This window comes from Beta vulgaris, chromosome 8 (assembly GCF_026745355.1).
Source record: "Beta vulgaris subsp. vulgaris cultivar EL10 chromosome 8, EL10.2, whole genome shotgun sequence".
Classification (NCBI taxonomy): domain Eukaryota; kingdom Viridiplantae; phylum Streptophyta; class Magnoliopsida; order Caryophyllales; family Amaranthaceae; genus Beta; species Beta vulgaris.
This window is the reverse complement of record NC_079209.1, coordinates 11,639,565-11,667,144: the sequence shown is the minus strand read 5'-3', so window position 1 is coordinate 11,667,144 and position 27,580 is coordinate 11,639,565. Positions and strand designations below refer to the sequence as shown.

Here is a 27,580-nt window from a genome sequence, read left to right as displayed (position 1 = left end):
CAACTTCTCACCAAATTACCTTTCATAATCACTTAAGATGCCACTGTTTGCAAGTACGTAAAGATGTGCTCGATCGTACTCCTTGTCTTGCAACCATCGCAAACGTCCATCTGTTCCCGGTCGACCGCAGTCTTCCCTGAACAACTCGGGGACACCAAGACCATGTGTGCTAGCGACATCAGGATTGACATTTCTTCCTAAGTCCCTTGATTTTGTGTCAACCCCGGGCTGAAAGTAGTTGGAGCAGAAGTTCGTGTCTCCTCAGTTAGGTAGGCATTGCATATTGAACCTTCAACACGTGCTTTGTTTCCCACTTTACGTTTTAAGTGGTTAAGCAACCTGTCAGTAAGGTGAGGATTAGCACTTTATGTATGAATTCAGTTTATATGACACTTAAAACAAATCCATTACCTTTCGAAAGGGTACATCCACCTATACTGGACGAGGGCCACCAACTTTTGCTTCATAAGGCAAGTGAACCGGCAAGTGCTCCATTGAATTAAAAAATGATGGAGGAAAGATTTTTTCCAACTTGCATAAGATCTCAGCGATGTTGTTCTCTAAGCGCTTCATCTCACTGACTTTGATTGTGGACGCACACAAGTCTCGAAAGAATTGACTTATTTCGGTTATCGCCTTCCAAACATGCAAAGGAAGCAATTCTTTTAGCCAACCGGCAAAACCTCTCCATGAATACATGACAGTCATGACTCTTCAATCCTTGCAATTTACTATAACTAAGATCCACGCATCTACTCAAGTTCGATGCAAACCATTTGGAAACTTCAAGTCACGTACCCACTCACAAAATACCTTTTTCCGAGCCTTGTCGAGTGTGTAAGTTGCTTTAGGCTTGGCCAAATTCCCCACACCATCATCAATAAGCTCCAGTTCCTGGCGTTTGCAAACACGTGCCATGTCCTTTCTTGCACTAAGGGTGTCTGAAGTTTGACCCTTCACATCCATCACAGTGTTAATGAGTTGGTCGAAAAAAAATTCTCAACATGCATGACATCTAAGTTGTGACGGATAATCAAATCTTTCCAATATGGAAGCTCCCACAAAATATTCTGTTTCAACCAACCTTTTTTATCCTTCTTCAATCGGTTCAGCGCCTGGACCATCAGTTGCTTTAGGTAAGTCTTTCACGCACTGCCACAGTTCCTCTCCAGACATTATGTGAGGAGCTACGCCATTCTCAACCCTATTCTTAAAAAAGCAGTCTTATTCTTTCGAAATGGGTGGTCAGAATGAAGAAATTGTCGATGACAATCGAACCATGTCACTTTACCCCCATGTTCAAGCCAGAATGCCTTCTTTTATCCATGCAATAAGGGCATGCCTTCTTTCCAGCAGTAGACCATCCGGACAACATACCATACGCAGGAAAGTCACTAATTGTCCAAGCAGCACGCTGCTCGAAGGTTGAAATTTTGCTTCCTTGAAACATCATAGGTCATAGCCCCAATATGCCACAACTGCTTCAACTCTTCAACTAGAGGTTGCATAAACACATCCAAGTTTGCTTTGGGATTTTTAGGCCCGGAACGAGCAAAGAAAGAAACGTGAATGGTTTCTTCATGCACATGGATGGAGGCAAATTCTATGGTGTGAGGATACCTGGCCAGCATGAATATTGCCCTCCGAACTTACCATATGGAGAAAATCCATCGGTGCACAGCCCGAGTCTAACATTTCGAGCCTCAGCGGCGAAATCGGGAAAGGTTCTATCAAAGTGTTTCCATGCTTCACTGTCACTTGGATGTACTAAGGTACCTTGCATTCGAGGATTGTCGGCATGCCATGTCATTTCCTGAGAGATGTTCTTAGTTGCAAACAACCTCTGCAACCTCGTGTGATTGGAAAGTAGATTAACACTTTTGCAGGAATAAGCTTGCCCTTAGAAGTTTTCTTGTACCGATCACTACCGCATACACTACACTTATCTAAGTGAGCATCACCCTTTCAAAACAACATACAACCTTTAGGACATGCATATATCCTCTCATGAGGAAGCTCCAAACCCTTTAGAACTTTCTTTGTCTCGTAGAAAGTTTCTCCAATGTTGTTGTTCTGGGGTATTACCTCATTCAATAAACTAAGAAACCCATAACACACCTTGTGGTAGGTTATACTCACACTTTAAACTTATGATTCTAGAAGCCATCTCCAGCACGGACATCTTGCTCCCTTCATACAAGGGATTCTCGGCCGCCTTGAGAAGGTCGAAAAACTTCTTTGCTTCACCATTCGGTTCTTCTTCAACTGAGTTTGAACCGGCAAGCATAGCATGATCTTCAATATCCCTAAAGCATCCACAACCATATCCATATACGGATTTGACTGAGCGGAAGATGAGGAGGACCCCGTAGCACGTTCACCATGACATAACCAGTCAAAGTAATTCGGTTTAAAACCCTTACTGTACAAATGTACTTTGACCGTGTCCACATCCAAGTAACGCAAGTTATTACACCTCATGCATGGACATTTTATCTTCTCACCGTCATTTAAATGTGGATGTTGTAAACAAAACTCAATGAACTTATCAACCCCTTTCACAAACTCAGTTCTAAGGGTACGCCCATCAAGTCTGTTATACATCCAGCTACGTTCCTTCCTTTTCATAATTTAGAACTCTACATACAACTAGAAAGTATCAATTCACTATATTCACTACTTGTTAAAAAAAGTACTTACGATATGTAGTAGACAAATATTAGACAATTTATGAATAATAAGAATTACTAACAAATCCAAAAGATTAACAGCACTACATAATAAATAAAGCAAAGTAAGTATATACTAAATACATTCATATATATATATATATATATATATATATATATATATATATACTGAACATATACTAGATCTATTATTCTAAACATACAAAACAAAGTCAAAAAACGGACGCTATTTTGCGTCTGCAATATGAACGGACGGTATTTTGACGGATACCGTTTGATTTTTTGGCGGACGCTACATGCAGACGCCATAAGAACGGATTCTTGTTGTGATATCTTTTATTTTATTCATATGTTAGATGGTGATCATAATTAGTTAGAGTTATTTTATACTACTTTAAAAGATGTCATTTTTACCACTAAAAGCTTCATTTAGTGACTTGTAAAAAACTTTATTAATATTTTCACTGTCTTTTTGCTGTGAAAAATGAAACCCAGCCCTAAGAAGTTTAATTTGTTGAAGGAAATGGTTGTGTTGTCTAATATTTATATAGCTTGGTGATAGGAGACATGATACTTCAGCACTTTAATATAGTACAAAATGCTAGTGCTCTATTTACAGGGCCGTCTCGTACAAATTAAGGGCCCTGTGCTATAATAATTTAGGGGCCTCAAAGAGTAAAAAAAAAAAAGACTCATAATATGAATATCAAGTTAAATTTCATACAACGTTTTTTTTTTTTTTTGAGGGGATAAATTTCATACAACTAATAAAAGTTGTTTCCTTTCCGAACGAAATTCAATAATATACTACCTAATACAAAATTCAACTTATATGACTTAATAATCTCTGAATCTCACTACAAGATGATAAGAACGCACAAAGTATAATCTCTACAAGTGGAGTAGAAAGAAAACATCATTTAAGGTTAATTTACATATTTTTGTGATATAAATATCAAAATTGAAATTCAAAATATTTCAAAAATAATAATTAATATTAACAGATTTGTGAAATTACCTTTTCTTTAACGGTTGCATAAGCTGTAACCACATCCTGTAAAGCCTGAAGTTTCAGCAAATCAAAATTAACATTAACAAAATCTTTAAATCTACACCATTCGATATTATTAGTGCACAAATTGCCATTGTTGAAACAAACAACAAGAAAAAAAAACAGAGAAATTGCAAAAATGCAAATCTATACCAAAGAATGATAAATACGCCCATTATTAACAAATTGTTTCACAAGCCACAATGTTGTTGTCCCTTTAGAACATACCGAACACTAAATCTGGAAAAAAAAGGAATTAATAGGTAAATAATTGATAGAAACAGAAGAGAATAAGTCAAAGAATTATAAAGTTGAAACTGATTTTCCAAACGAAGACGTTGAGAAATGTTTTGTTGATAATGGAGTTGCAGTAGAACATCAGTATAATGATTTTCATTTGGGCAAATAAATCAAATAAATCTTGAAAATGAATATTTTGGGGAATGAAACGGGCACTCAATCTTCATTAATTGTGTTTTGGAAATTGGAAGAAAGAAGTCAAGAACAGCACAACAGAGTACACGCGTGAAACGTTATTCATTAATTAATTTTTTTTTTACTTTGGGCAAACAACCTATTTAATTGGGCCCCTATAAATTGGGGGCCCTGTGCAGTTGCTCACCCTGCACAGGGCCTTAGCCGGGCCTGTCTATTTATTTTTTACTTCATCACTATTATATAATTAAAGGAAATGTTTGTTTATAACAGTGATATACAAAATTAATACCTAATAGCTATTGACGTTAGTGATAAATTATATAGAGAATGAGAAAAGTTGGTTATGTGACATATGAGTAGAATAGAGGGCATACAATTTCACACAAGGTAGAAAGATCTTTGTTTATGCTAATTTCAACAAGAATTTAACTAACTCGAGGCGAAAAGAACCGATGTGTACTTAGGCTATGTTTAGTTCATACCTTATGTTTCTGTAGAAGGGAGACTAAAGGCGGCGGCGGGAGGCACGGCGCCGGTGAAGATCCGACAGGAGCAGCGGCAGGCGGCATGGCGCCGGTGAAGGTGAAGATCCGGCAGGAGCAGCGGCAGGCGCAGCGGCAGGCGTCGAGAGCTGCGGACAAAAGCGAGGCGCAGAGGTGCGACAAAATAGAGGTGCAACCACGCGATTGGAGTGGTGGTGGCGGTCCTCCGACGACTATGGAGGCGCAGCGGTTCACCGGAGAGAGTAAAGGGCCGCTGTTCGCCGGAGAGAATAGAGGGGTTAGGGTTTAGAGTTTCGTAGAAATGTAGTCGAAATGTGATTGCAAGGGTCGTGTTTGCTGATGTTATAACCGGGATTTTAGCGTCCGCCTGGGCCCTTTTAGCGTCCGCCAGGCGGACGTAAATTTACCGTCCGCCAAAAAGCAGACGGTAAAATACGTCTGACTTTTTGGCGGACGGTAAATGTCAAAAAACGGACGCTATTTAGCGTCTGCAATAAGAACGGACGGTATTTTGACGGATACCGTCTGATTTTTTGGCGGACGCTACATGCAGACGCTATAAGAACGGATTCTTGTTGTGCAAGCCTGCGACTTCTCACTCGAAGACATGGACTCCCCCTCCACCTGGTATTATCAAACTCAACGCAGATGCTTCGCTAGCTCACGAGGGCTGGGTAGGCTTGGGAGAGTAGCTCGAAACTTGACTGGGGAAGTATTGTTCGCGACATCTAGGCGTGTGAAGGCTTATTGGGTCCCTAAAGTTATTGCAGAGGCAAAAGCTATTGAACTTACTGTGAAGTTGGGTAAACGCTATAGTCTGCAAGATATTATAATTGAATCATACTGTCAAATGGTTACTAATCGACTTTCCAAGAATGCTCTCTTCCTTTCAGTTTTGGATTACATTCTCCATGACATTCTTGTCTCTTGTATTTCTTTTATTTCCTTCTCTTGGTCACATGTGAAGCGAGATGGAAATTATGTTGCTCGTCATTTAGCTGGGCTAGTTCCTTTTGGTACTAAACAAGTATGGGAAAACCACTATCCAACAGAAGTGGCCCCTTATGTACTCGTGGACAATTTGGTTCATTATTAATCTAGCTTCCTTTTTCCCAAAAAGAAAAAGTTGTATTTTGCATTTGATTTTATGTCATAAGCATGTGATATTATACAAATATATAGCAGAGACTAGAGAGCACAAACATATTTCTAACTCTTATAAGATCAAAACAAGTAAAAGATGAAAGGACGAGATCACAATGAAATCACATTGCAATGAAGAAAGCTTGAAAGATGCAGACATATAGAATTAGCTATTGTCAATGTCAAATGACGTATCATCAATTAATTTGTTATCTTTACATTTCCAAATTTTCCACTTTTGACAAAAAGGGATATATACAAGAAAAAGGTGTTATTTTTTCTCTCTCAAAATCAAGTAATATTGCAAATATAGCATAAAGAAGAAAAAGTGAGATATCATATGCTACAAGTCAAGAAATTTAAGTATCGGTATCCACTTTTTTTATTCAATTTTTAGTTTACGTCGTCATATTATTCTCCTTTCATCTGTGAACAGATTATCTACATGCTTTCATTTTCATAAATCTCTAACGCACATTTTTATTTCTATGGTGTAAATATAGTGTAGATATTACCCTTTATATTTTTCAAAGAAACAAAAAATCACTCAAGCACAAAAAAATATCACAGGACTCATATGTAACCTTTTATTTGGAATAAGTGAGTCTGTAAAGCCAAAATTACTTTGTCCCACCAGCTAAAAGCTCCCTATATAATGGACATATATAATATTTGTTGGGTGAAATTTATGATCTCCAAATTTTTCATCATCATTTACCACAAATTAATGATGAAAATGCATCCCAAAGTCCTGTCCAAAACACTAACAAAAACAACCACCACAATCTTCTTCATACTAATTATCTTTGTTGATGTTATTAGTTCAATATCTTTGTCTCATTCCAATACTCCTAATCTTCCAGAAAACAAAGCTGCCTCATCTTCATCATTTACACTTCCCTCTAATTTCCTCTTTGGTACTGCTTCCTCTGCATATCAGGTCATTCTATCCCTTGAACTTTTAAATTTTTTAGTGTTCCACTTCTTGGTTAAGTTCTCTTTAGAAACTTCACTTTCTTCTTTTCTGTATTACGCACATGTAAGATAGTGTGAGAGCTTTAAATGAGCAGATGATTAAAATAATTTCGTAAAATGCATGTAATACACCCAGGTATAAGATAGATCAATATTCTACTAATGTTGCACCTAGTAGATAATGAATCCGACTTAATATTGTACACCTAAGCCTACAGATAAGGGCATGCATGCTGTTGTAGTTTATTTTTCATCAGTAATTATGTGGAAGCATTTATGCCATTCTTGATGTCACCTGCATTGCTGCTAATTATGTAAATTTTAATTTTGGATTTTTCAGTATGAAGGTGCCGTGCCTACTTAGTTGATGGCAAAGGACTCAACAATTGGGATACTTTTACACATAAATCAGGTGAGTATTAATTTTTAAAAAATATTTGACTACAACATTACTAAAACTCGTCATAATTTTTTAATTTTCATATGTTTACTAAAGTTCGCAATAATGTGTTTTAAACTATTTCTTCCGTCTCATAATATAATTCTTATTTCTTTTTTAAGATCAATGTTTAAAATTCTTAACTATAACATTTTCACTAATATAAACAAAAAAAAAAAACTCATATAGCATCTTCTTAGGTTCACCTCAATATATATATAGTTTCATAATATCAACTTTTTATATTTTCTCATGATATAGAATTTTGCAAACCATGTAAAAAGAAAACAAACACTATATTGTAAAACGAAAGAAGTATGATGTATGAATCATTAAAAAATTTATGACTTTAGATATGAGCATCGTTGATCCCAAAACGAGAACAACAATGTATACGTATGGATGGGATCATGACATACAATGTATACGTATGGATAGGATCCTGACATGCTGGAATTTATGGCAAACACGTTTAAAGTGCTATTCTGCATCTATTTCCTCTTTCCCATGGAAAATATAATTCAAAGGTCACTTGTAAGAATCTAACCATTTGTAACCATCTATGATGGAAACTATGATTCCATAGTTATTATCGGGTTGTATTGAAAATTTTATATCCCCGTTTTAACATGAAAATTAGTCCTAATATTAAAAATAAAATAAAAAATGATGGAATGTTGGATTATTAAAGACTAGTCTTACATGCACGCAATGCATGCGATAACGTGTGATAGACAAATGGAGTAGAAAATAAAATTAATTGGGTAGAAAAGCTATCTTTACATTTTGTTTTATCAAAAAACTGATGTTAAATTTAAATGTCCTACTTTCCCCATTTTTTCATTCAAATGAATCAGTTAGTTATCCTCTAATTTTTTTCTTTTATTCCTTTTTCTATTTTTTGGTGTCGCCCATGTGTTGCCTTATGTAATAGAGATAGAAAATTTAAAATTTAAAAATTATTGAGAAATTTAATAAAAGTGGAAAATAAAGGTGATTTTCTCTAATATGAATTAATTTTTTTTAAATAATATATATTTTTTGATTTTATAATTTTGGAGGTCCTATACAATTAGACTTTTTACATCCTCATCTACCCCTAATATATAGTCCTTAAGATAATCATTAGATATTTCTATTCATCTCTGAAAATGACTAGTGACTTGCTTGAGTCCATGCATATGATCGACTTGATTTGTTTTGGTGGGTAAATCTGAAACCTAACATATCACCCAAAAAGTAATTGGGGCCCTTGATTTTGCTACTTAGATCCTCCTCTTCTTTCTTTATATTGATTGATTTTCTGTGGAATGGGTCCTGGGAGTAACAATCATAAATTATGCTTCTTGAACAGGAATGATAGCAGACAAGAGCAATGGAGACGTCGCCACTGATCACTATCACCGCTATCTGGTAAAACCATTTAATTAGTTTGATGCAAACACTTAGAGACGGTTAAGGTCATGTGTAGGATGAGCAACTGAATAGAACCCCAAAATATAAAGATTCGATTTTATTAGTTGCTCGCCCCAAGTTATAAGAAAAAAAAAAACTAAATCTAAGTAAATGTTGTTCCTTTTCAATCTATCGAGTGTTTTCTATCTAGTGTTTTGCTTTTTCTCTCCCTATTCTCCAAACAAAAAAAAAAAACTCCATTAGTAATTCTTATGTCTTTTTCTATTTACCAAAAAATTTCAGTTCTTATAATTTAATTTAGCACAGGTTCCTTAAATTATACAAGACGACTCTGTGAACAATTACAGATTTTCAATGTTAATAATATTAATGCTCAATATTATACATTGAAAAGTACAATTGTTAAAATATTACAACAGTTAAGAAGCGGAGAAGGGTAAATTAAACTGAACGCCTCATTTTGTGAAGATTGTTAAACATTGCCACAAATTCTCTTAAAATCGTCTGGGTTTACTTTTAATTTACTATTTTACCCCTTCTCTTTTTTCCACCACCCGCCACCCATCGCCCCAATTAAACAAATTGAGAGGTGGGTGGTGGAGCCGTGGAGGAGGTGGCAGTGGGGCTGGAGGTGAGGTGGTGGTAATTGGGGTGGTGATTTAGGGAAAAAAAACAAAAGAAAAAGAAGGGTAAAGTTGAAAATGTTTGATGAACCTCAAGCGATTGTAAGAAATTTTGGAACGATGTTTAGCATTTCAAAAATTTATTTGTTGTTCAATGCGGGTTAGTTGTGAAGTTATACCTATAATACGAGTCAAAAAAAATTGATATGGGTAAATTAACAGAACAAACAGAAAATAAATTCAATAGTGCAAGGTGTATATTGCAAGAGTAAAGTGTAACACTTGTGAAGAAAGAAAACTACATTTATATATAAAAAAAAAAATCGAATTTTCTAATATATGCACCTAATACAAAAATTAAGGCTTATCTATAAAAAAAATTAATTAATTAAAATAGAATATTTTCCTTATAATTATGTTAAATAGTTACTTTCCATATTAATATATACTTTATCATTTTTTTAATCAAACCAAAATTATCATTAATATATATTAAGCATAATTGTAGGTAGAATATTCTATTTTAATTAATGAATTTGTTTAATAGATATGCCTTAACTTTCGCACCAAGTATATAGGTTTAAAAAAAAAAAAAATGCATGAGTGTTTTACGTGGATCTGCTGCTTCTTATTCAATGTGTCACATTATGCAATTGTTATGCGTTGAAAACTTGAAATGTCAGTTTTGACAGTGGACACCCTTTTGATGTCATCTTCATAAGCATAGTGCCAAGTATTGTAAAGTCGGTTGCATCGGGTTGGACCATACTCTCATGCTCGGTCGGTCCATATATAAAGAAAACCACAAAAATCTAATGGGAGATGTAATTAGTAAAATGACAAATTTCATAATAATGTGTACAATTTTATAAATGATGTTTTCATGTCAAAAGGATGACCATACTAGAGTTGACAAAGGACGTTTAATTTGTCTTTTGATTTGAAAATTCAACCACCTCATTGCTTGGCAAACCTGCTAATTATCATGGACTTATTGTTATTGATATATATTCTCCGAAAATTTTCCCTCTTTCCGTTTAAGTATGCTTTCAAAATATTTTCCCTCTTTTACTTTATTCCTAATTTGGAATTTTTTCCCCTATCATATAATCCACCATTACATTATTAATTCATTTTACTTCATTTTTCTCCTACTTTAACCCCTTTTATTTGTTCCTTTCTCTCTCCTACTTTACCAACCCACACCCCCACACGGCCACACTCCACACCCCACACAAATGGATCATCCTTGGTATCTGTAGGAAAAGTAACAAGGAAGATTTTTAGGAAACAGAGGGAGTACTCGCTAGACTTTTCATTGTGGAAAATTTCACATTACTTGCTATACTTTCTTTTTGGGCAATAAACTCTCTCTCCTCTCACATGAGTTCCTTATCTTTTTACTCTCTACCTCTCTTTTCTCCAAAAATTACCTAAAAATCTGTAAATTAAAAAGTATAGCGAGTAATATGAAACGAAACAGTCATGCAATATTGCTGGTAACAACCATCGAGTGCGACTTAGTGAGGCATCCTGGGCCGGATTAAAGAACAAATGAAATATAACGAAGAAATACACTTAGCATGACCAATCCCACCATATACTACTAGTAGACTGCTCTATCTATTACCAATGAAAATGTATTAGCATGCTGAATTGATAATTCTCAAGCCAATGTTTTCTCTTTACTTTTAAAAATACGCACCCACACACAGACACACCGCTAATCGAGTTTAATTAGGTGTAAATAAGGTGAAACAAAGACTGATGAGGTCTAATAAGTTAATTTTGATTGTAGAGGAGGCAACCTAAAGTTTCATTTTATCTTCACTTTCTTATATCATAAAAACAAGTGGCTATTTCAGTAGAGAATTTGTATCAAACTATGTTAGCCAACCCAAGCAATATTGTAACCACTGTGAAACAGGAAGATGTTGAGCTGATGGAAGATCTCCAACTCAACAGCTACCGTTTCTCGATTTCATGGGCTCGAATTTTACCAAGTAAGCTCGCCGATCCTTTACAAGATCATGTCTCCCGTCACAGTTACTGATCGGGAAAAAAAAAACAAAATTAAACAACATTCAAGACACTGCTTATATGAGATAGAGAATGAACTGACACTACCCAACATCCACTGAATTTATGAAACAGAAGGAAGATATGGGAACATCAATTTAGCAGGCATCAAATTTTACATCAAGCTCATTGATACTCTACTTGCTAAAGGTATGTTCTAAGTGAAAGAGCATGCTCTCTGAGGTTGAGTAAGACTAGTTGACGAACAGTTAGGCAACTAACACGAAGCGGGTGTCAATACCGTCCCTGCTTGACTAACAACTTTCTCGTTAAGGGTACATTAGACAGTTCCCTCCTTGTCAGTTGCCTAACGAGTTAAGCAAATAGACATTGTTACGTTCAACAGGAAAAATTATTGGTTCTTAACAAATATTTTCCCTTGGCTAAGTAAAATATGTGTATGAGCAGGGATTCAACCTTTTGTGACACTAAGCCACTTCGACATCCCTCAAGAACTCGAGGACAGATATGGTGGATTGCTTAGCCATGAAATACAGTAAGCATTTTGAGAATTGGAACAAGGTTTTCAGAAACAACATACTGTATTTCCAGCTTTTTTTTTCGACGCGTTCTATGTTTGAGGCCTACTTTCAGTGAAATTTTATCTCACACACACTAAAAATACAGTGTGAATTCACATTTGATATGTGATGACAAAAATACTGATAGCTCAAAAGGATCTCAAACAAGCTCAGAAGTGGCTTTAAAATTATAAGATTAGAGTCCTGAAAGCTCATTACTTGCAGGGAGGATTTTGCATATTATGCAGATGTGTGCTTCAAATACTTGGGTGATAGGGTGAAATACTGGGCAACCTTCAATGAGCCAAATGTTAATATCCATCAGGGGTACCGCACTGGCTTATACCCACCCAACCGATGCTCAGGATTATTCGGAAAATGTTCGAAAGGAGATTCCGAGAAAGAACCTTTCATTGCAGCTCATAATGTTATCCTAGCTCATGCAACTGCTGTAAATCTGTACAGAACCAAATACCAGGTATCGATAATTGGTAGCTAAGCACAATGATCCGAAACTTTCTATAAGCACATGAATGCACTGCGATAAAAATTCCACTAACTAAATTTGACATAGAATGTGTTTTAGGCACTTTTCTGGCTCTCGCGTCTTATATGAACTTTATTTATCCTAAAACTTGATTCACTTTATTTATCCTAAAACTTGATTTTCTTTTCAAGGTACATGAAACGTCCTAGGACAAATTGTATCCTGTTTACCTCAAATAGGTATTCTGATCCAACTTCTTAAGATCCGGTATACTCGCTTAGGAACTGGTCTAGTCTAATCTGGTCTGAATCATTCTGGAGGGATGTATCATAATAAAACATCTGATCTGGTCTGAAAATATCTGGCCAAGGCTGATCTGGTTTGATAATAAGTTCCTGATTTAGATTGAAGACAGTATAACCTAACTTTGTTAAACAAGCAGGAAAAACAAAGAGGTAGTATTGGGATTGTTCAGAATGCCATATGGTTCGAACCGATCAGCAATTCACCATTAGACAAGTTAGCTGCTGAAAGAGCTCAGTCTTTCTTCCTCAACTGGTTAGTCTTATTCAACTTACTATCATAAAGCAATTACTCTTAACAAATTTTCAGCAGAAGATAATGATAGTTGTATTATTCCTGAGCAGGATTTTGGATCCAATTATGTTTGGAGAATACCCAGAAGAAATGCGAAAGATTCTGGGTCCAAATTTACCAAGATTTTCAAAGAAAGAAAAGAAGATACTAAATAATGCGCTCGATTTCATTGGCATCAACCACTACTCAAGTTATTATGCCCAGGACTGTATGTTCTCAAGATGCAAAGCTGGACCTGGAGTTTCCTGGACAGAAGGTTTATACCTGAGAACTCCTTCGAAAAATGGCATTTTGATCGGTGAACCAGTAAGTAGGCTTGTTCATTAGCTTCTCACTGTTTTAAAATCTAAAAACAAGTTCAGAGCAATTGACAAAAATAGACTTGATTTAAGGAAATGTACAAAAAAATCTATAACAGAACTATGGACCATATTAAACAAAATAGAATTAATGCTGTCACAGTTGAATTCAGATATCTAAAGCACAAGATAGAATTGGAAAATACTATTCCTAAATAAGAGCCTTTTGACATAACTAAATCTGTTTTTGATCGAATAGTTGTTAAGCCTATTCTTTACATATTCTTACTAAGGTCTCCTTTTGTTTGACAGGCGAAATTAACTTATATCATAATTAACTTTTGATATTTAAAACCAAAATCTGAAAATGAACAGATCCAAAAACTTGCCTATAGCAGCATCCTTTATTGTTGTTTAACAGATTTTTGGGGTGACTGAAGTTACTTGTTCATCTTTCTAATTTGATACAGACAGCAATGGATTGGCTGTACATCAGCCCACAAGGGATGGAGAAAATGGTTACCTATGTAAAGGAGAGATACAATAATACACCCATGTTCATAACAGAAAACGGTAAGCTCACAAAGATCATAGTGATGTCAAGATATATCAATGAGCTATCTATCTAATTCAATTCCTGATAGTGATAGTATGACTCTGGCAGGGTATGCTCAAGAAAGCAATCAGAACTGCGTTCTCAATGAATTACTTAGTGATACTAAGAGAGTCGAATACATGGCCGGTTACCTAGATTCACTCCTAAGGGCTATCAAGTAAGTTCTCTTGACAGATTGAAAGTAACAATCTTCTTTACTACTCATTTTGTTCCTAACATCCCCGTTTAGTCGGTATCAATATATGGTGGAAATAACAATGAAATCATAGGTCAATTTGTGAAGAAAGTCAGCATCTCAATATGCATGGTGATGCTCAGCAATCTTCACATATCTCTTTTTTCTCAAACTCTACCACTTTATAGAAGTAACAAGTGGTGATATGAACTTGAAAAAAGCATGTTTGAGGATGACAAGCCCTTCCCAATACCATGACATTGGTATGATCTAGTTACAACATTAATTATGAATCCATTGCCATTAGGCCATTACCACTAGTTATTACCAGGTATCGCCGTATCGGAGAGGTCGTAATTGATCTTGAAACAAAACTGCCGATAATTTGGTGCCAAGGTTTTTTTTGGAAGCAACTAATTTTGCAATTCATATTCGATACGAACAGGCAAGGAGCGGATGTTAGGGGGTATTTTGCATGGTCATTGCTTGACAACTTTGAGTGGCTATATGGATACACCAAAAGATTTGGTTTATACCACGTTGATTATCATACATTAAAGCGGAGTCCAAAACTATCAGTTGCATGGTACAGAAACTTCATCGCCAACCATATAACACAGACAACACTCAAGCAGAGAGGAAATGGAAATGTACTGCAATCATCTCAAGACTTCTAAGTTCTAACACACGGAAAGCAGAAGAAAAACATCAAGGATAAACTTGGTACTCCAAGTCCTCGACTGGCCAATTTACCTTATTGCACTTGTGTAGGACAACATATTTGTATTATTGTAAAATACTTTTGATGTAAATAAGTATGAAGAAAATAAGGATGTCGAAGGCTAGTAGCACTTCCATCTTCGACCCACAAAGTCGTGGATTCAGTTCTCATCTGAAGGTAGTGCAATCCGGAGTAGGATGTAAGTAGAATCTAACAAATGTAGTATACATTTCTAAGAGGCTCTACATATATACAAGTGTTATATGAGACTTAAAAACTCTTGTTGGTCTAGATCTATTGTTGCATGAGAATGATAAAACTCTTGTTGGTTCTAACTTTGATTGACTAATAGTGCTTTTTCTTCACATGAAAAAAAAATTTAGGTCTAGTTAATTTAGAAAATTTAATATATATTTCCATAAGTTCTAAAAATTTGTAAAATAAGCTTTAATAAGTTTCAAAAGTTCATGTAAGTAAAAATAAGGTGAAGAGAACGCATTCTAAATAAGATATAAAAGATTATGGACCCCACCCAAACTGAAGTTCCGTACTTGTCCCTCATCGACTTGCATGATGAAACTCCAGTTAGCCAAATTTAACTATTCAACTTGCTAGGTGAGAATGCTAGATATTACTCATAAAAAGATATTTTACAAAGGAAATGTAACTCTCAAGATCGTCCAACCGTGTGGTCCTTCGAAAGATGAATATAGAACAAGCAAGACAAGAAAACTCACAAAATGAATCTATCTGAAAGACCTATCTACCTTTCACATAACGTTTGGACACATTTTTAGGACCATAATTTAGACAACAATTAAATGGACCAAATCATTAAGTTTAGGAGTCAAAAGAATGTCAGTTCTAAATAAAGTTGCCAAGTTTAGCTAAGAATCCAAATTTGTCATAATTATAGGATGAGTTTCAGTTACAAGCCTATAAATCCTCTTAGAAAAGACACCTCAACAATGGGGAAAAGGGCACTACAACTTAAACTGAAAGTGTAATAAAAAAAAAAATCTTTCTAAATTATTTAGCAAAAAAAAAAAAACAATTCAATAGCTCTTTAAGTTTGAAAATCAGACCTTAATAGTAAGCTGTTCATTTGTGCTTCACATTCTTCAGAGACCAGGTAAATAGTAAGGAGTCCCCTTCTATGATCCAAATTTCATAGCTTTGATGGATACTCCAATAGTAAATTGCTCAGATTCTATTGATAATCTCCAAATTGGGATGCGAAAGGAGCCCCTTCGGCGTGGCACAGAATGAAATTATCCGTTCATGATGAGCAGCTATGAATCTGAAGACAATATCTAGTATTAGTAATGGACTATTGGAAAGGGTCAATATAAGGCCAAGATGATAAGTCAAAAAAAAATTGCAAAAGTTTTAGACATGATATAAGAAAATCTACGGTGAAGTTTCTACATGTGCTCATTTCTCTCTCCTCTCTCCAAGCATTTAGAGACTGCCATTTTTAAGTTACGGAATCAACCCATCTTGCTTAGATTTGACCAGAATCTATGGCCTCAACATATCTCCTACAATAAAACTTTGCATAGCTTGTAAAAGCATGCTTGCTTCGTGGATTCACTCCATAGTACTAAGTTCTCTTGCCAAATTTGAAAGTACAGTCTTTTTGTTATTATCTTTTGAAATACTTATCAATCAAATTACACCAAAGTGATGGGTTTATTCGAAACCTCCCCTAACTAGTAATAGTAATTGAATTGAATTGAATTATTCAAATCCATTCTTAACTTTGACTTCATTTCACACAACTATCCTTGCCCATTTTATAGGAAACTTGTATAGGAATGTTATTTCAGAACCAACCTGACATACAGGTTCTTTCATCAGATTCCCATTCCATAAGTGAAGATCCTTCCTCAAACAATCACCCTTAAGTCAGTCATCGATAAGAAATGGGTGAATGGATATGAGTGGTTATGTGAACATAAAGTAAAAGAAGGTTTAAATTAGTACAGAGTACTTTTTTCTAATTAAGGAGTGATTCTTGGAGCAAACCCTTCACTTTGAGGGTGATTATTGTTAGTAAGGCTTAAAGCATAAAAATGGAGTAACTACTTCTAATAGTCACATCCAAAAAGGAAAGTGTTTGATTTAGCTAAGAAATCAGCTTTGTCAAATTTACAGATTTCTAAGCTATAATTATATGTTTCTTGGATTTTGAAAAGGCAGTGTGACAACCCTTTCCATCTAGCATTACAAAAAGGTTTCGCATGGATTCTCCACCTTAATTATAGGTGACAAATGACATACTCCATATGATATATATTTCTCATTTTGGAGAAAAAGTAGCACTATTACTTAGGTTCCGGCATCATTGAGACTAATGACTTAATGAGATGTGAGTGAGGCTTACCGTTGTTCTCTTCATCTAAGAACCTCTTATCTGAGGTCCTTTATATTTATGAAATAAACTTACTAGCCATTATTGAAACTTATATTTCGAGAACCCTTTTTAAAGGTGAAGATAGCATGTAAATTGTTAGCCATCTAGGCTCCGTTTGTTTTGGAGGAAAACGTGTTCCAGGAAAACTATTTTCCCCAATTCGCTGTTTGGTTGGACATGGGATTCAAAAAGAAAACCAAGGTGGAAAAGTGTTATCCATCCCTTCGTAAACATTTTCCTCTGACATTTGAAGGAAAACTATTTTCCTCCACTCTGTCATTCCCAACATCTTTATTTTCCCCTTTTTAGCTTAATAATTTTCCATCAAACCAAACAAAGAAAAACTACTATTCATTTGCTTTTTCCACCGAGAAACATTTTCCATGCTTTTAATTATATTATCTTTGAGTAATTTTTTTTAGTTAAGATGAATATCCCTTGCATGTGGGGGGAAATTTGGGGTTCCCACTTTCCAAAGGGCAAGAATCAAACCCTTGTCACAAGGGTGGAAGGAGGGCCTCCGACCAACTAGGCCAAACTTGAGTGTTACTTTTTGTCAATAAATTGACTATTAAGTATCCTCAGTGTTTTTTTTTTCTTCCTACTTGGAATCTTAACATTATTCACAATTAGAGAGAATCTTCAATTCTTCTCAATATATAAGAAAAAATATATTCATGTGGGGTCTTGTTTGATTTGTCTCAATGAATACTATATTAATACTGAATAGTTACAATTTTTACTAATATGTAATGAAAGATTAAAGAGTCAAGAAAGTACATTTAAAAACGCGCCAAGTTAAAATAGGAAGAACAAAAAAATGCACAGGGAGTATGTGACCTGCGACTTAGATGATAGTCGTTTATATATTTTATGAAATTCTAGCATTAAGTAATTTTGCCCTAAAGTATAGACCCACCAAACTTTTGCAGACCCTCCAAAGTATAGACCCAACTTTTACATCAACTCAACAATAACTTTGAATTGAATTTTTCATGAAATACTAGTATAACTCGCAATTTGCATGGAAAAAGTCACATATCATCTTGCATGGAAAGGAGTATATTCAACTTCTACTTTTACATTCGCGACTATAAGCTTCCCATAACTCGAACAATTATTTTTCAGTTCTATCACCTTCCAAGCTCCATAAAAACAATTGTAAACACTCTAAAGCTTCACTCCTAACCATCTTTAGTTACTCCATACCTTAGAATTAGTTAACACAGCTTCTGAAAGAGTACACGATCGCTGTTTTAATATTGAAAAAATAACTCAACTTCCACCCTTTCACACTAAACCCCCCCCCCCCCCCCCAAGCTGCAGCCGCCTGTAAGTGCTAGCTGGAGATATCCTTCCCAGTCCTTAGTCCAAAAGACCAAAGCAACTTACAGTGGTATAAACCACCAGCTGTACTCATCGTCATATCATCTCAAAGTAACCTTACTGCAAAATAGTTCAAGAGTAAGCAATCTAGAACTTTCTGGAAATGAAACTAGTATAATCTTATTTTCATTGCCGTCAACGGCCCGTTGGCTGTTGCTTATGTTAGAACTAGTTTAGTGCAAGATTACTTTGGACTTTGAAGGGTGCCTCGGACGGGTAGTAAAAGGCGGCTGTGGCCATGGTGATGCTGGACAAAGGGGTGGAACGTGGGCAGCTGAATATGGCAGCGATTATGTTTTCTGCAGAACCTATATTAACTAACTCTGATCCTGGTAGTAACTAAAGGTGATATAATGTAAAGCACTAGAGTATTTACAATAGGGCTTATGGAGGTTGGGAGTTGATGGAAGTCATTTTTGAGTTGTAAGAAGCTTACAGTGGTTAATGGAAAATAGAACTTGTAATTTTGCGAGGTTGGTTGCACCAAATTCAAAGAATTTTTTGGTGTAGAGAGAGCCATAAGGGAAGATAATGGAGATGAATTTGATCTCAGGTTTCGATACCACCTCACAAGACTTAACCATTAGTTGACATCCACAAAAACAAAAAAATTTACCAAGACACTTATTCACCTTCAAAAATATATTAGAAGTTCTACGACAGACATATTAATCCTAGGAGAAAGAGGTAAATGGAAAATAGACCAACCTGGAGTCTTGACTTTAATGCTCTCAATTTCAAAGAACTCATGCATCTCGAAAATCATCTCATCTCCACCATGGTGACCCGGCTTTGTACATATGCTCACCGTTATCCCAGGAGATTTGACAAGCTTGAAGACCAATTGAGACAGTGGGTTCCTTTCCATGCAAGGCAACCCAATTATCAATAGCAATTCTTTTTTCATCCTCACTTGAATATACTCCTTTATATTTGCCATATGGATTAACTTCTGGAGTGACTATTTCTGCAACAGAAGCTGGCAAGTACATGGAATCACCTACTATAGGTGCCCCACAAGCAGCAAATTGCGCTCGAATCTGCTCAGGCAATTGGTTGATAAGTTAGCATATCTACATTCTTGCAACCAGTACTACCACAAATCTTAGGAATGTGCCCAAATTATAAGCAAAATGAAGAACAAAGGGAAGTTACATATTTGCCCAAGAAAGAGGATAAAAAAAAACTGACAGCTTCTTTGGTCATTAATCGCTAAGTTGCTAGCATGTTCTCTTCTTGTGTTTATTTTCTCATCATCTTTTAGTTCTGGGAAGTAGCTAGATGAGAAGTGAAAGCTTGAATTACTACAAACACATTTTGATGTTGCACACCTGGCCACCATTGAAAATCCCCATGCACAGAGGATGCAAATGTCTTTTCTTCAACATACCAGGCCTTTTTTATAAGGTAGGTCGGTTAGTCGGTTACATACATTTTTCCATTATCAATTAGCTTCCCAAATCCACATAGGTGATCTTTGAAAATAGAAATTAAGATGAACCTAACAAGATCACATATTCTTTGACAAACACAGGCCTTTGTTTACAAGTTAGGTCGGTTACAACAATTTTCCATTATCAATTAGCTTTCCAAATCCACATAAGTGATCTTTGAAATAGACATTGAGATGGAACTAACAAGATCACACATGATACTTTTTTCTTATATTATAGCGAAAAAATTGGTGAAAATTGATCAACATTGACTTTGAAAAAGCAAGTGGGTAAGTGTTTCGAGATGGAGGGAGTAAACAACAAAGAGTCTTAGTCCCAAGAGAAAAAGAAAAGCCTTTGCTAATTGTTAAGGGTACAGCTTCACGCCTTCACCCATCTCAACTTCACAAACCCTTCTAGCAGAAAAGTTATGTTGTTACTGCTAACTTTTGATGTTGCAAGTAAGTCACCACAAAATCATATTTTGGAAAAGAAATATGTTTCCCTCACTTGAATTGATCAATAACTATATAACACGCATGTGCATGTTAAAACATGCTACTTCAGAATTGACCATTCATTCTGAAACATTCAAATAGCAATTACGCATCAAATCTTTACCATCCAACATGATGACTAGAAGCTCAAAACACAAAGCTCCAAATGACATTTGATAATAAAATGACCAAACAAGATTACTCAAACTGCAATAAATATATCCACAAGTATTTGAGTGATCACATCCGAAATAAAGCATCCAGAATTATGAGAGAAATATGAGACACATCAAATACAGAATATCACTTCTAGCCAAAAACCATATGAGATCGTCAAATGCTTATATACTAATACAGCTATCCATGATTATTTAACTTGTCTTGAAAAGATGAGAATGCATATAAAGATATGTGTTTGAATTGTTTTTATAATAAAACAATTATATGAATGTTGAGTTAGCTTTAAGCTCAAAGCGGCTCTTAATTAAAACTCAAGCTCACTTTACTTAAAATTAGAGAAAAAATATACCAAATTCTGGATTCAAGGAGCTAAAAAACATGCAAATTTGCTCATTATATCAATGTTTCAGTGATCAGCATAAGCTGGAGGTGGGCATAACTAGAAATTAACTGCAATATCTGACTTCCAAACCTATTGCTATATGAAACTTTTTAGTGTCAGCTTTTCAAGCACTCACTGTAAGATAGCAACTTCTATATTCTTCCAAATTTCACTTGTATCACTTAAACATTGATAAAATGCACAAAGCGTAAACAATGATATAGAAGAGCATAAAAGACACCTGATGAATACGACCAGTTAAAATTAACAGCGCACTCATAAGCAATATAATTGATAAAATGCACAAAGCGTAAACAATTATATAGAAGATCATAAAGGATACCTGATGAGTACGACCAGTCAAAAGATTAACAGTGCACTCATAAGCAGTATTCTTTACAGGCCATTCACAGTCTTCAATTCCATATTTATCTCTGATATAAGAATTTGGCCAAGGAACCTCCTTACAATTCAAGACTTCCAGCTGACACAAGAGCCATCTATCAATACGTTCTGCATTCAAAATAATCATAGCATGCACACAATTTGTTGTCACTATATTTATAATATCTATAACATGATATCTAGGACATTACAAACAACCTATGTATGCAATAAAATGTGGATCTTTCAAAAGACTGAGTCACTGAGGTACAGAGCTATCACGAGTTATCCACCATGGATCCCTTCTACTCCCTCAGTCCCTTTTTGTTTGCCCCATTCCCTTCTGTTTATTTTTCTAAGAGTTATATTGAGTGGTTAGGTACTCTAGTCCTTTAACAAGTGAGGAAAGAGAAGCAAAGACAGGAATTATAGGGATCATATTACCTTTAATGGAGATAAAACAATCCTTAGGGAAATACAAATTAGAAAATGGGTAATCTTATAAATACTGAGTAGTAATACAATACCCCAAAGTCCCAAACCTCAAAAGAAACCCCAAATAACAATCGATAGATTTGGATTGTTTTGACGGCCCCCTATATAAATGACTGTTGTTAAGAACCTAGCACCTATCCCACCCCCTAGAAAACTGACTATTGTCGAGGACGTAGCACCTTTTAGTTGTGATTGGAGAGACATCAAGAGTCTCTGTAACTACGAACCAAATTGGTTACCTTCTGAAATGAGTCGTGGAGCGAGATTAGCAGGACGCATGTAATGGGTAAGTATGCCACGAGGAACTGGAGCTGCAGCAAGTGCAAGGTAGAGCTTCTTAACCAATTTATCCTGATATACATCCACAAAAGGCTATATTATGATATGATGATATGTAGATATCAATACAGTAATACACAGTGCCAAAAAAAAAAAAAAAAAAAAGATCAACAATTAGGTGGCCCAGCAGCATGAACACAGAAACGCACTCCATCTGAGTTGGAGCTCTGCTGGGCAGAGAGCTTAAACCACTATTATATTCACTAAAATATACATTATTCAGGAATAATTTGTGTGATCTCGAAATACTTCATAGACTTACTCTAATCTTTTTGTGAAAAGTTGAGCAGTACTCCTTAGATTTGGCAAGCACAACACTGCAAATAACCCACAATTATTACAGAATTACTCAATACAGACAAGTTCTAGAAATTGCAGAACATTACCATCCTTCTGTGCAATTATCAATTTGATGTGTAGTAAAGAGAGGAGAAGTCAATCCCAGAGCACGAGTTGCGAAATTTGCACAACTTTCTTCAATGTTGTCTGAACTTCCTCCAACCTAAACAGAAGAAAATGAGCAGACATTACTAACTCCCGAGTGACTATTGCCTTCATAATGCAATCATTGGTGCTTGCCAGGCAGGTAGCATGCTATGTAATCTGGACTCAGCCACTCAGGTACTCGTGTTGGACAGGCTATGTTATGAAAGCTGTCCATGATTTTGGTCCATGATGAAGTGTCGGTGTCCAACACACATCTGACACGAGTACGTCAGATAACACGAGTATGTTATCTAGGGGGAAGGGGGCACTTTCGGTAATGCACATTAGTTTGTTATGGGTTAACTTGAGGAATAAGTTAGAGGGTTAGAAGGGAAGCAACTCTATAAATAGAATATATTAGGGAGAGAGAACTTACGTTGACATTTGCCGAGAGTTTAGTTGTTTAGTTTTGGAAGAGAAACAAGCCTCTCAAAAGCTTGTTACTATCTTTGTTTCACTGTCGAATTCCATATTATCAATCAAAGATCAGTTTCTCATCTTAATCTTCTTCTTTAATCTGTTTTGAGATATCAGTTCATTACAAATGGTATTGAAGCAGTTTGTTCTGGAAGATTAAGTGCTGATTTCTCGATTTCAAAAAATAAAATCTGCAATTGGAGTCTGCTGAAGCTTCAATTCTGGAAACAGAGGTGTTCGGGAAGAAATGCTTCAAAAAGATGGAGGAGATCACAAGGAAATGTATCGAGAACATCCAAAAGAAATTTCGAAAGCACTCGCTGAAGCTTTCACTCCAATCAAATTGGGATTGAAGCAATTTCGAGAGACTTGTTTCTCTCCCAAAACTAAACAACTAAACTCTCAACAATTTTCAACATAATTTTTCTCTCCCTAATCTATTCTATTTATAGAGTTTCTTCCCTTTTAACCCTCTAACTTATTCCTCAAGCTAACCCATAACAAAATAATGTGCATTACCAAAAGTGCCCCCTTCCCAGGAGTCCAGGACAATCTATAATACATAGGTTGCATGCATGCACCTCAGATGGATCTTACGTATATATAATAACATACAACAAATTATGCCACTCTAATAATCCCTCCCTGTTTTTTTCCTTTTTTCTTCTTCTTCCCAATTTAATTAACTCAAAGGTTTAAGAAGACACACATACCAAGCATGGTGCCAAAACAAGGCCGCATTGTATCCTATCGCCCATGTCGTAAAGGTTTTCAAATCTATCGAACCGATATTACCCGCATTGTAAAGGTGTAAAAAAAACCGCATTTTAGGCGGGTTTTAGGGATATTTCATGGTTTAAGCCGATATTCAGCGGTACGACAACCGCATCATCCCCGTTCCTGCATCACCGCGACCGTGACCAAAACCGTATTTTCGAACTATGATACCATGTGGGAAAAAAAAATTGGTAAGCTCATTTTAGTCATGAAGAAGCTTTAATTATGACCCAGACCATATAGGAACACTCATTACTAAAACCAGAATTTGACGTTTCAAGTTTCAACAACAAACTCAATAAGATCCCAGCCTAGTGTGTAATGAAGACTTCTACAACTTTAACATGTTTCAGGTGAACCCATGGATGAAAAGAGAAAGGATGCCAGAGAATTGCTGCCAATCGAAACTAGCAGATAATCAAATTTTCAATTTCTTAATTATACAGATTTCATCAATAGGAATGAGTAGCTCTTCAGAATTTACTTACTGAAGTACCCGCAGGTTTGTCCAGAATCACATAGGAATCCGTTACAGCTAAAATTCTTGCTTTCCAATCAATTTCATAGCACCTGAGTGGAATTAAAGGCTCAGTAGCATGTATTAGCAATAGTATAGTAAGTAGATACAGTGACCACATCTCAATCACCTTGGGAAGCGTTTGGGGTGTACATGTACACGCAAATATGTTCCTGCCTCTAAGTACTCATCTGGATGAGTTACTCGCAAAGTTTTTTGAGCTTCTCGGACAGTTTTCCCCTTAAATGAACGGCGTTCTTTCAGAAGTTCAGGTGATGTAAAATGTTCATACAATTGAATTTGCTCAGGAGTAGCTGTTACAGGAGGCTCCGGACATACATGTGCGTAATATACAGCTCCAAAATGGATGAGATCTGCAACATATCTTTTCAAGTAGTTCAATTTCTTAATCAGGTCACCCAATTTACTCATTCAGACTTATCAAAAGAAAATAAAGATTAGAAGAGACAAGTATCACTTACAAAGGTGGGAGATCCAAACTTTTGCTGATGTATTCACAAACAGGGCTTTCCTCCAAGACAACCAAGTGCTCTACTCTCGGTGGCATATTTTCTGATGGGCAGGGTAGTAAGCGATCATATTCAGGGTAGCTATAAACATCAAACTCCACAGTCAATAAGATTGTAGAAATAAGCGAAGAGTGGGGAATAGGACATAAATTAACAAGCGATGAAGAGAATGCCCGGCAGTTATATACTATGTCATAGACGAAAATGTAGGCTGCACCTTGCAAAAACTTATCAGATATTCAAATGCATTAGCAATTAAAACAAACTCAGATATGATGACCAATTTCCTCTCAAAGTTCAGAGCATAACTAAGAAGTAAGAACCCAAGAGCTCTTTAAATTGGCACTTGCAATAAAATGACGGGAAATAGATTCATCGGAAGTGGGTATTCGAGCGAAAGCTTGGCAGTATGAGAAGCTAAACTCCCCAAGAAATGATAATCCTTTAAGATGAATAAATTGACAAGAAGACAGGATATTTTCCAAAAACATCAAAAATTGGATCTCACTTCTAGCAAACCAAACATTCTAGTATAGTTCCTCTAACAAAAATTACTCATATACAATATCTTTCATCAAAAAGCTAAGAGAAATTACTAAATTGAATTTGGTAAAAACAATATACATTGCACCTTCCTGATCATAAACCATACACAAAAACATAAAATTCAAAAAGCCAAACACCCAAACAGTATGCTACAACAACAACAACAAACCCTTAATCCAGAATTATTCGAGGGTCCGCTAACATGAATCGTCATAAGAAATCGTCTTGACAAACAAATAATAAAGGACCCAACCAATATGTCATTTGAAACATTAACAGCCAAAATTCTAAAAATTGAAAAATCACTAGACTAATAAGTTTAAGCAAATAATAACAAGAACCCAACAAAAAGAAAGTCAAAAAAGCTTGAAAATTGAAGTACCCATTAACAAATGGAGCAGGAGAAGTGATAGTAGCAGCAGTAGAAGTAACATCTTGGCTTCTAAAACTTGAAACGGAGCAACTAACTTTCTCTCTCCTAAGCTTCTTCCTGCTTACATGGTGGCGGGTTGCTAATGTGCGCCGGAATGTAGACGGAGCTCCGAATACCCGGAAATGGGTTTTCTGGAGAGATAAGAACATAGCGTTGATGAAATTTGACCCGACATTTGTAGCTCCGAATGACATTGGGTTCCCGGGTATTTTTGTGGTTTTGCTATGCTCTTTTTCTTTGACTCGTTGAGAAATGATAAACCATAATCTACCACCTCAAAAAAAAAAAAGGAAATTGGTGTAATTTATTTATATTCCTTGTTTATTTTTGTTGGTTTAAACAGAACTTTTGAATTAATTGGATTGTCAACCCTTTGAAGAAATTTTATGTATTAGATATCATTTTCTATAGGATGTTTCTATTTATTTTTTATTTTTTTTTAATCAGAAAATAAAACACTAGGGGGGATCCCAAGAAATGGGCCACCCTAAAGCATCCTTTCGGATGATTACAGAGAAATTGAGATCAGGCAAATCGAACCAGTAAGTCAAATTCGAACACGAATGACCACGATGCGCCTGCCAGTCCGCTGCAGCATTCCCTTCCCTAACACCATGATTGATATGAACCTGTGAGAACTGCTTGAGATCTTCCCCTGCATCCAAAATAAGGGAGTGAATAGCCCAAGGAATCTTCCAAATACACTTAATAGCTTGAATAACACAAAGATTATCCCCTTCTATCATAATATTATCTAGACCCAATATGCGGGCCCCCCTAATCCCTTCTCGTAAGGCCCAAGCTTCAGCTACCATGATAGAATGAGAGGGGGCAATCGAATTAGCACCACAAAGCTTGATGACCCCAGACTCATCTCGAATAATAAAACCGAAGGAAGCCGACCCATCTTTTAATTTAGACCCATCAAAATTAAGCTTACAAAAAGCCACTGGGGGGGGATCCAACTAATATTCTTCCGCGGAAGCTTAGGCTGAAAAGAGCCTTCTCTAGATGAGCCAACGGAATCCAACAAAAGCGGAGCATCCTTAAGTCTCGAATGGTATTTAAAAATCATAACACTCAGTTTTCCAAGGGAAAAAGACTCATTCCTGAAAGAAATGCCATTCCTAGCATACCAAATGAACCACCAAGTGATAAAAATCTTTGCTATTTCGTCCTTCGATCGGAATTTAACCAAATCATTAAGAAAGGAAACAAAGGGAGCACCTGCTATTATTAAAGGGAGAGAGGGCCAGCCAAACCTAGACCCTAATAATTCAAAGACATCAACACAAAAAGGGCAGTTGCTGAAAAGATGAAGAAGATCCTCTGAGTAGTGATTACAAAAACCACACTCCAGAGGAACGAACACGTGACTCATTTCAAGTCGCTTTTTAGTAGGAAGGCCATTATTGCAAATTTTCCAAATAAAGAACTTGATCTTGGGAGGAACAGACAGCTTCCATATCCACTGAAAGGGGTCTTCAGGGGGGGAAGGGCTTCCTGAGACCCCACACCCTGAAGCAGAACCACCCCCGATTTTACCGAATAACACCCATCTACTGATAAACCCCAAATCAGTTTATCTT

The 27,580-nt window shown here is 35.9% G+C and overlaps 2 protein-coding genes across 8 annotated transcripts; one reads left to right on the top strand and one right to left on the bottom strand.

Annotated features, from left to right (window-relative positions):
• Positions 1–6,338: 6,338 nt before the first annotated feature.
• Positions 6,339–15,050, top strand: LOC104882831 (beta-glucosidase 46). Of its 2 annotated transcripts, XM_010667245.4 has the most exons (12): positions 6,339–6,765; positions 7,141–7,212; positions 8,594–8,652; positions 11,206–11,281; positions 11,433–11,507; positions 11,766–11,853; positions 12,104–12,356; positions 12,808–12,923; positions 13,013–13,268; positions 13,732–13,834; positions 13,926–14,034; positions 14,498–15,050. In XM_010667245.4, the coding sequence occupies exons 3-12, from the start codon at positions 8,596–8,598 to the stop codon at positions 14,727–14,729; spliced, it is 1,365 nt and encodes a 454-aa protein (XP_010665547.2). In that variant the 5' UTR covers positions 6,339–6,765; positions 7,141–7,212; positions 8,594–8,595; the 3' UTR covers positions 14,730–15,050. The 2 variants fall into 2 exon arrangements, with proteins under 2 accessions (XP_010665547.2, XP_048490308.1); XM_048634351.2 differs by lacking the exons at positions 6,339–6,765; positions 7,141–7,212 and having other exon boundaries at positions 14,147–14,639.
• On the bottom strand, positions 12,199–26,274 carry LOC104882830 (RNA pseudouridine synthase 6, chloroplastic). 6 transcript variants are annotated; one of them, XM_048634353.2, is made up of 12 exons: positions 25,941–26,274; positions 24,965–25,093; positions 24,613–24,867; positions 24,454–24,535; positions 22,672–22,787; positions 22,548–22,602; positions 22,186–22,297; positions 21,411–21,580; positions 19,284–19,615; positions 15,859–16,073; positions 13,227–13,308; positions 12,199–12,335 (listed from the first exon to the last, which is right to left on the bottom strand). In XM_048634353.2, the coding sequence occupies exons 1-9, from the start codon at positions 26,183–26,185 to the stop codon at positions 19,343–19,345; spliced, it is 1,437 nt and encodes a 478-aa protein (XP_048490310.1). In that variant the 5' UTR covers positions 26,186–26,274; the 3' UTR covers positions 12,199–12,335; positions 13,227–13,308; positions 15,859–16,073; positions 19,284–19,342. The 6 variants fall into 6 exon arrangements, with proteins under 6 accessions (XP_048490310.1, XP_048490311.1, XP_019102764.1 ...); XM_048634354.2 differs by having other exon boundaries at positions 13,227–13,296; XM_019247219.3 differs by lacking the exon at positions 13,227–13,308.
• Positions 26,275–27,580: the final 1,306 nt, after the last annotated feature.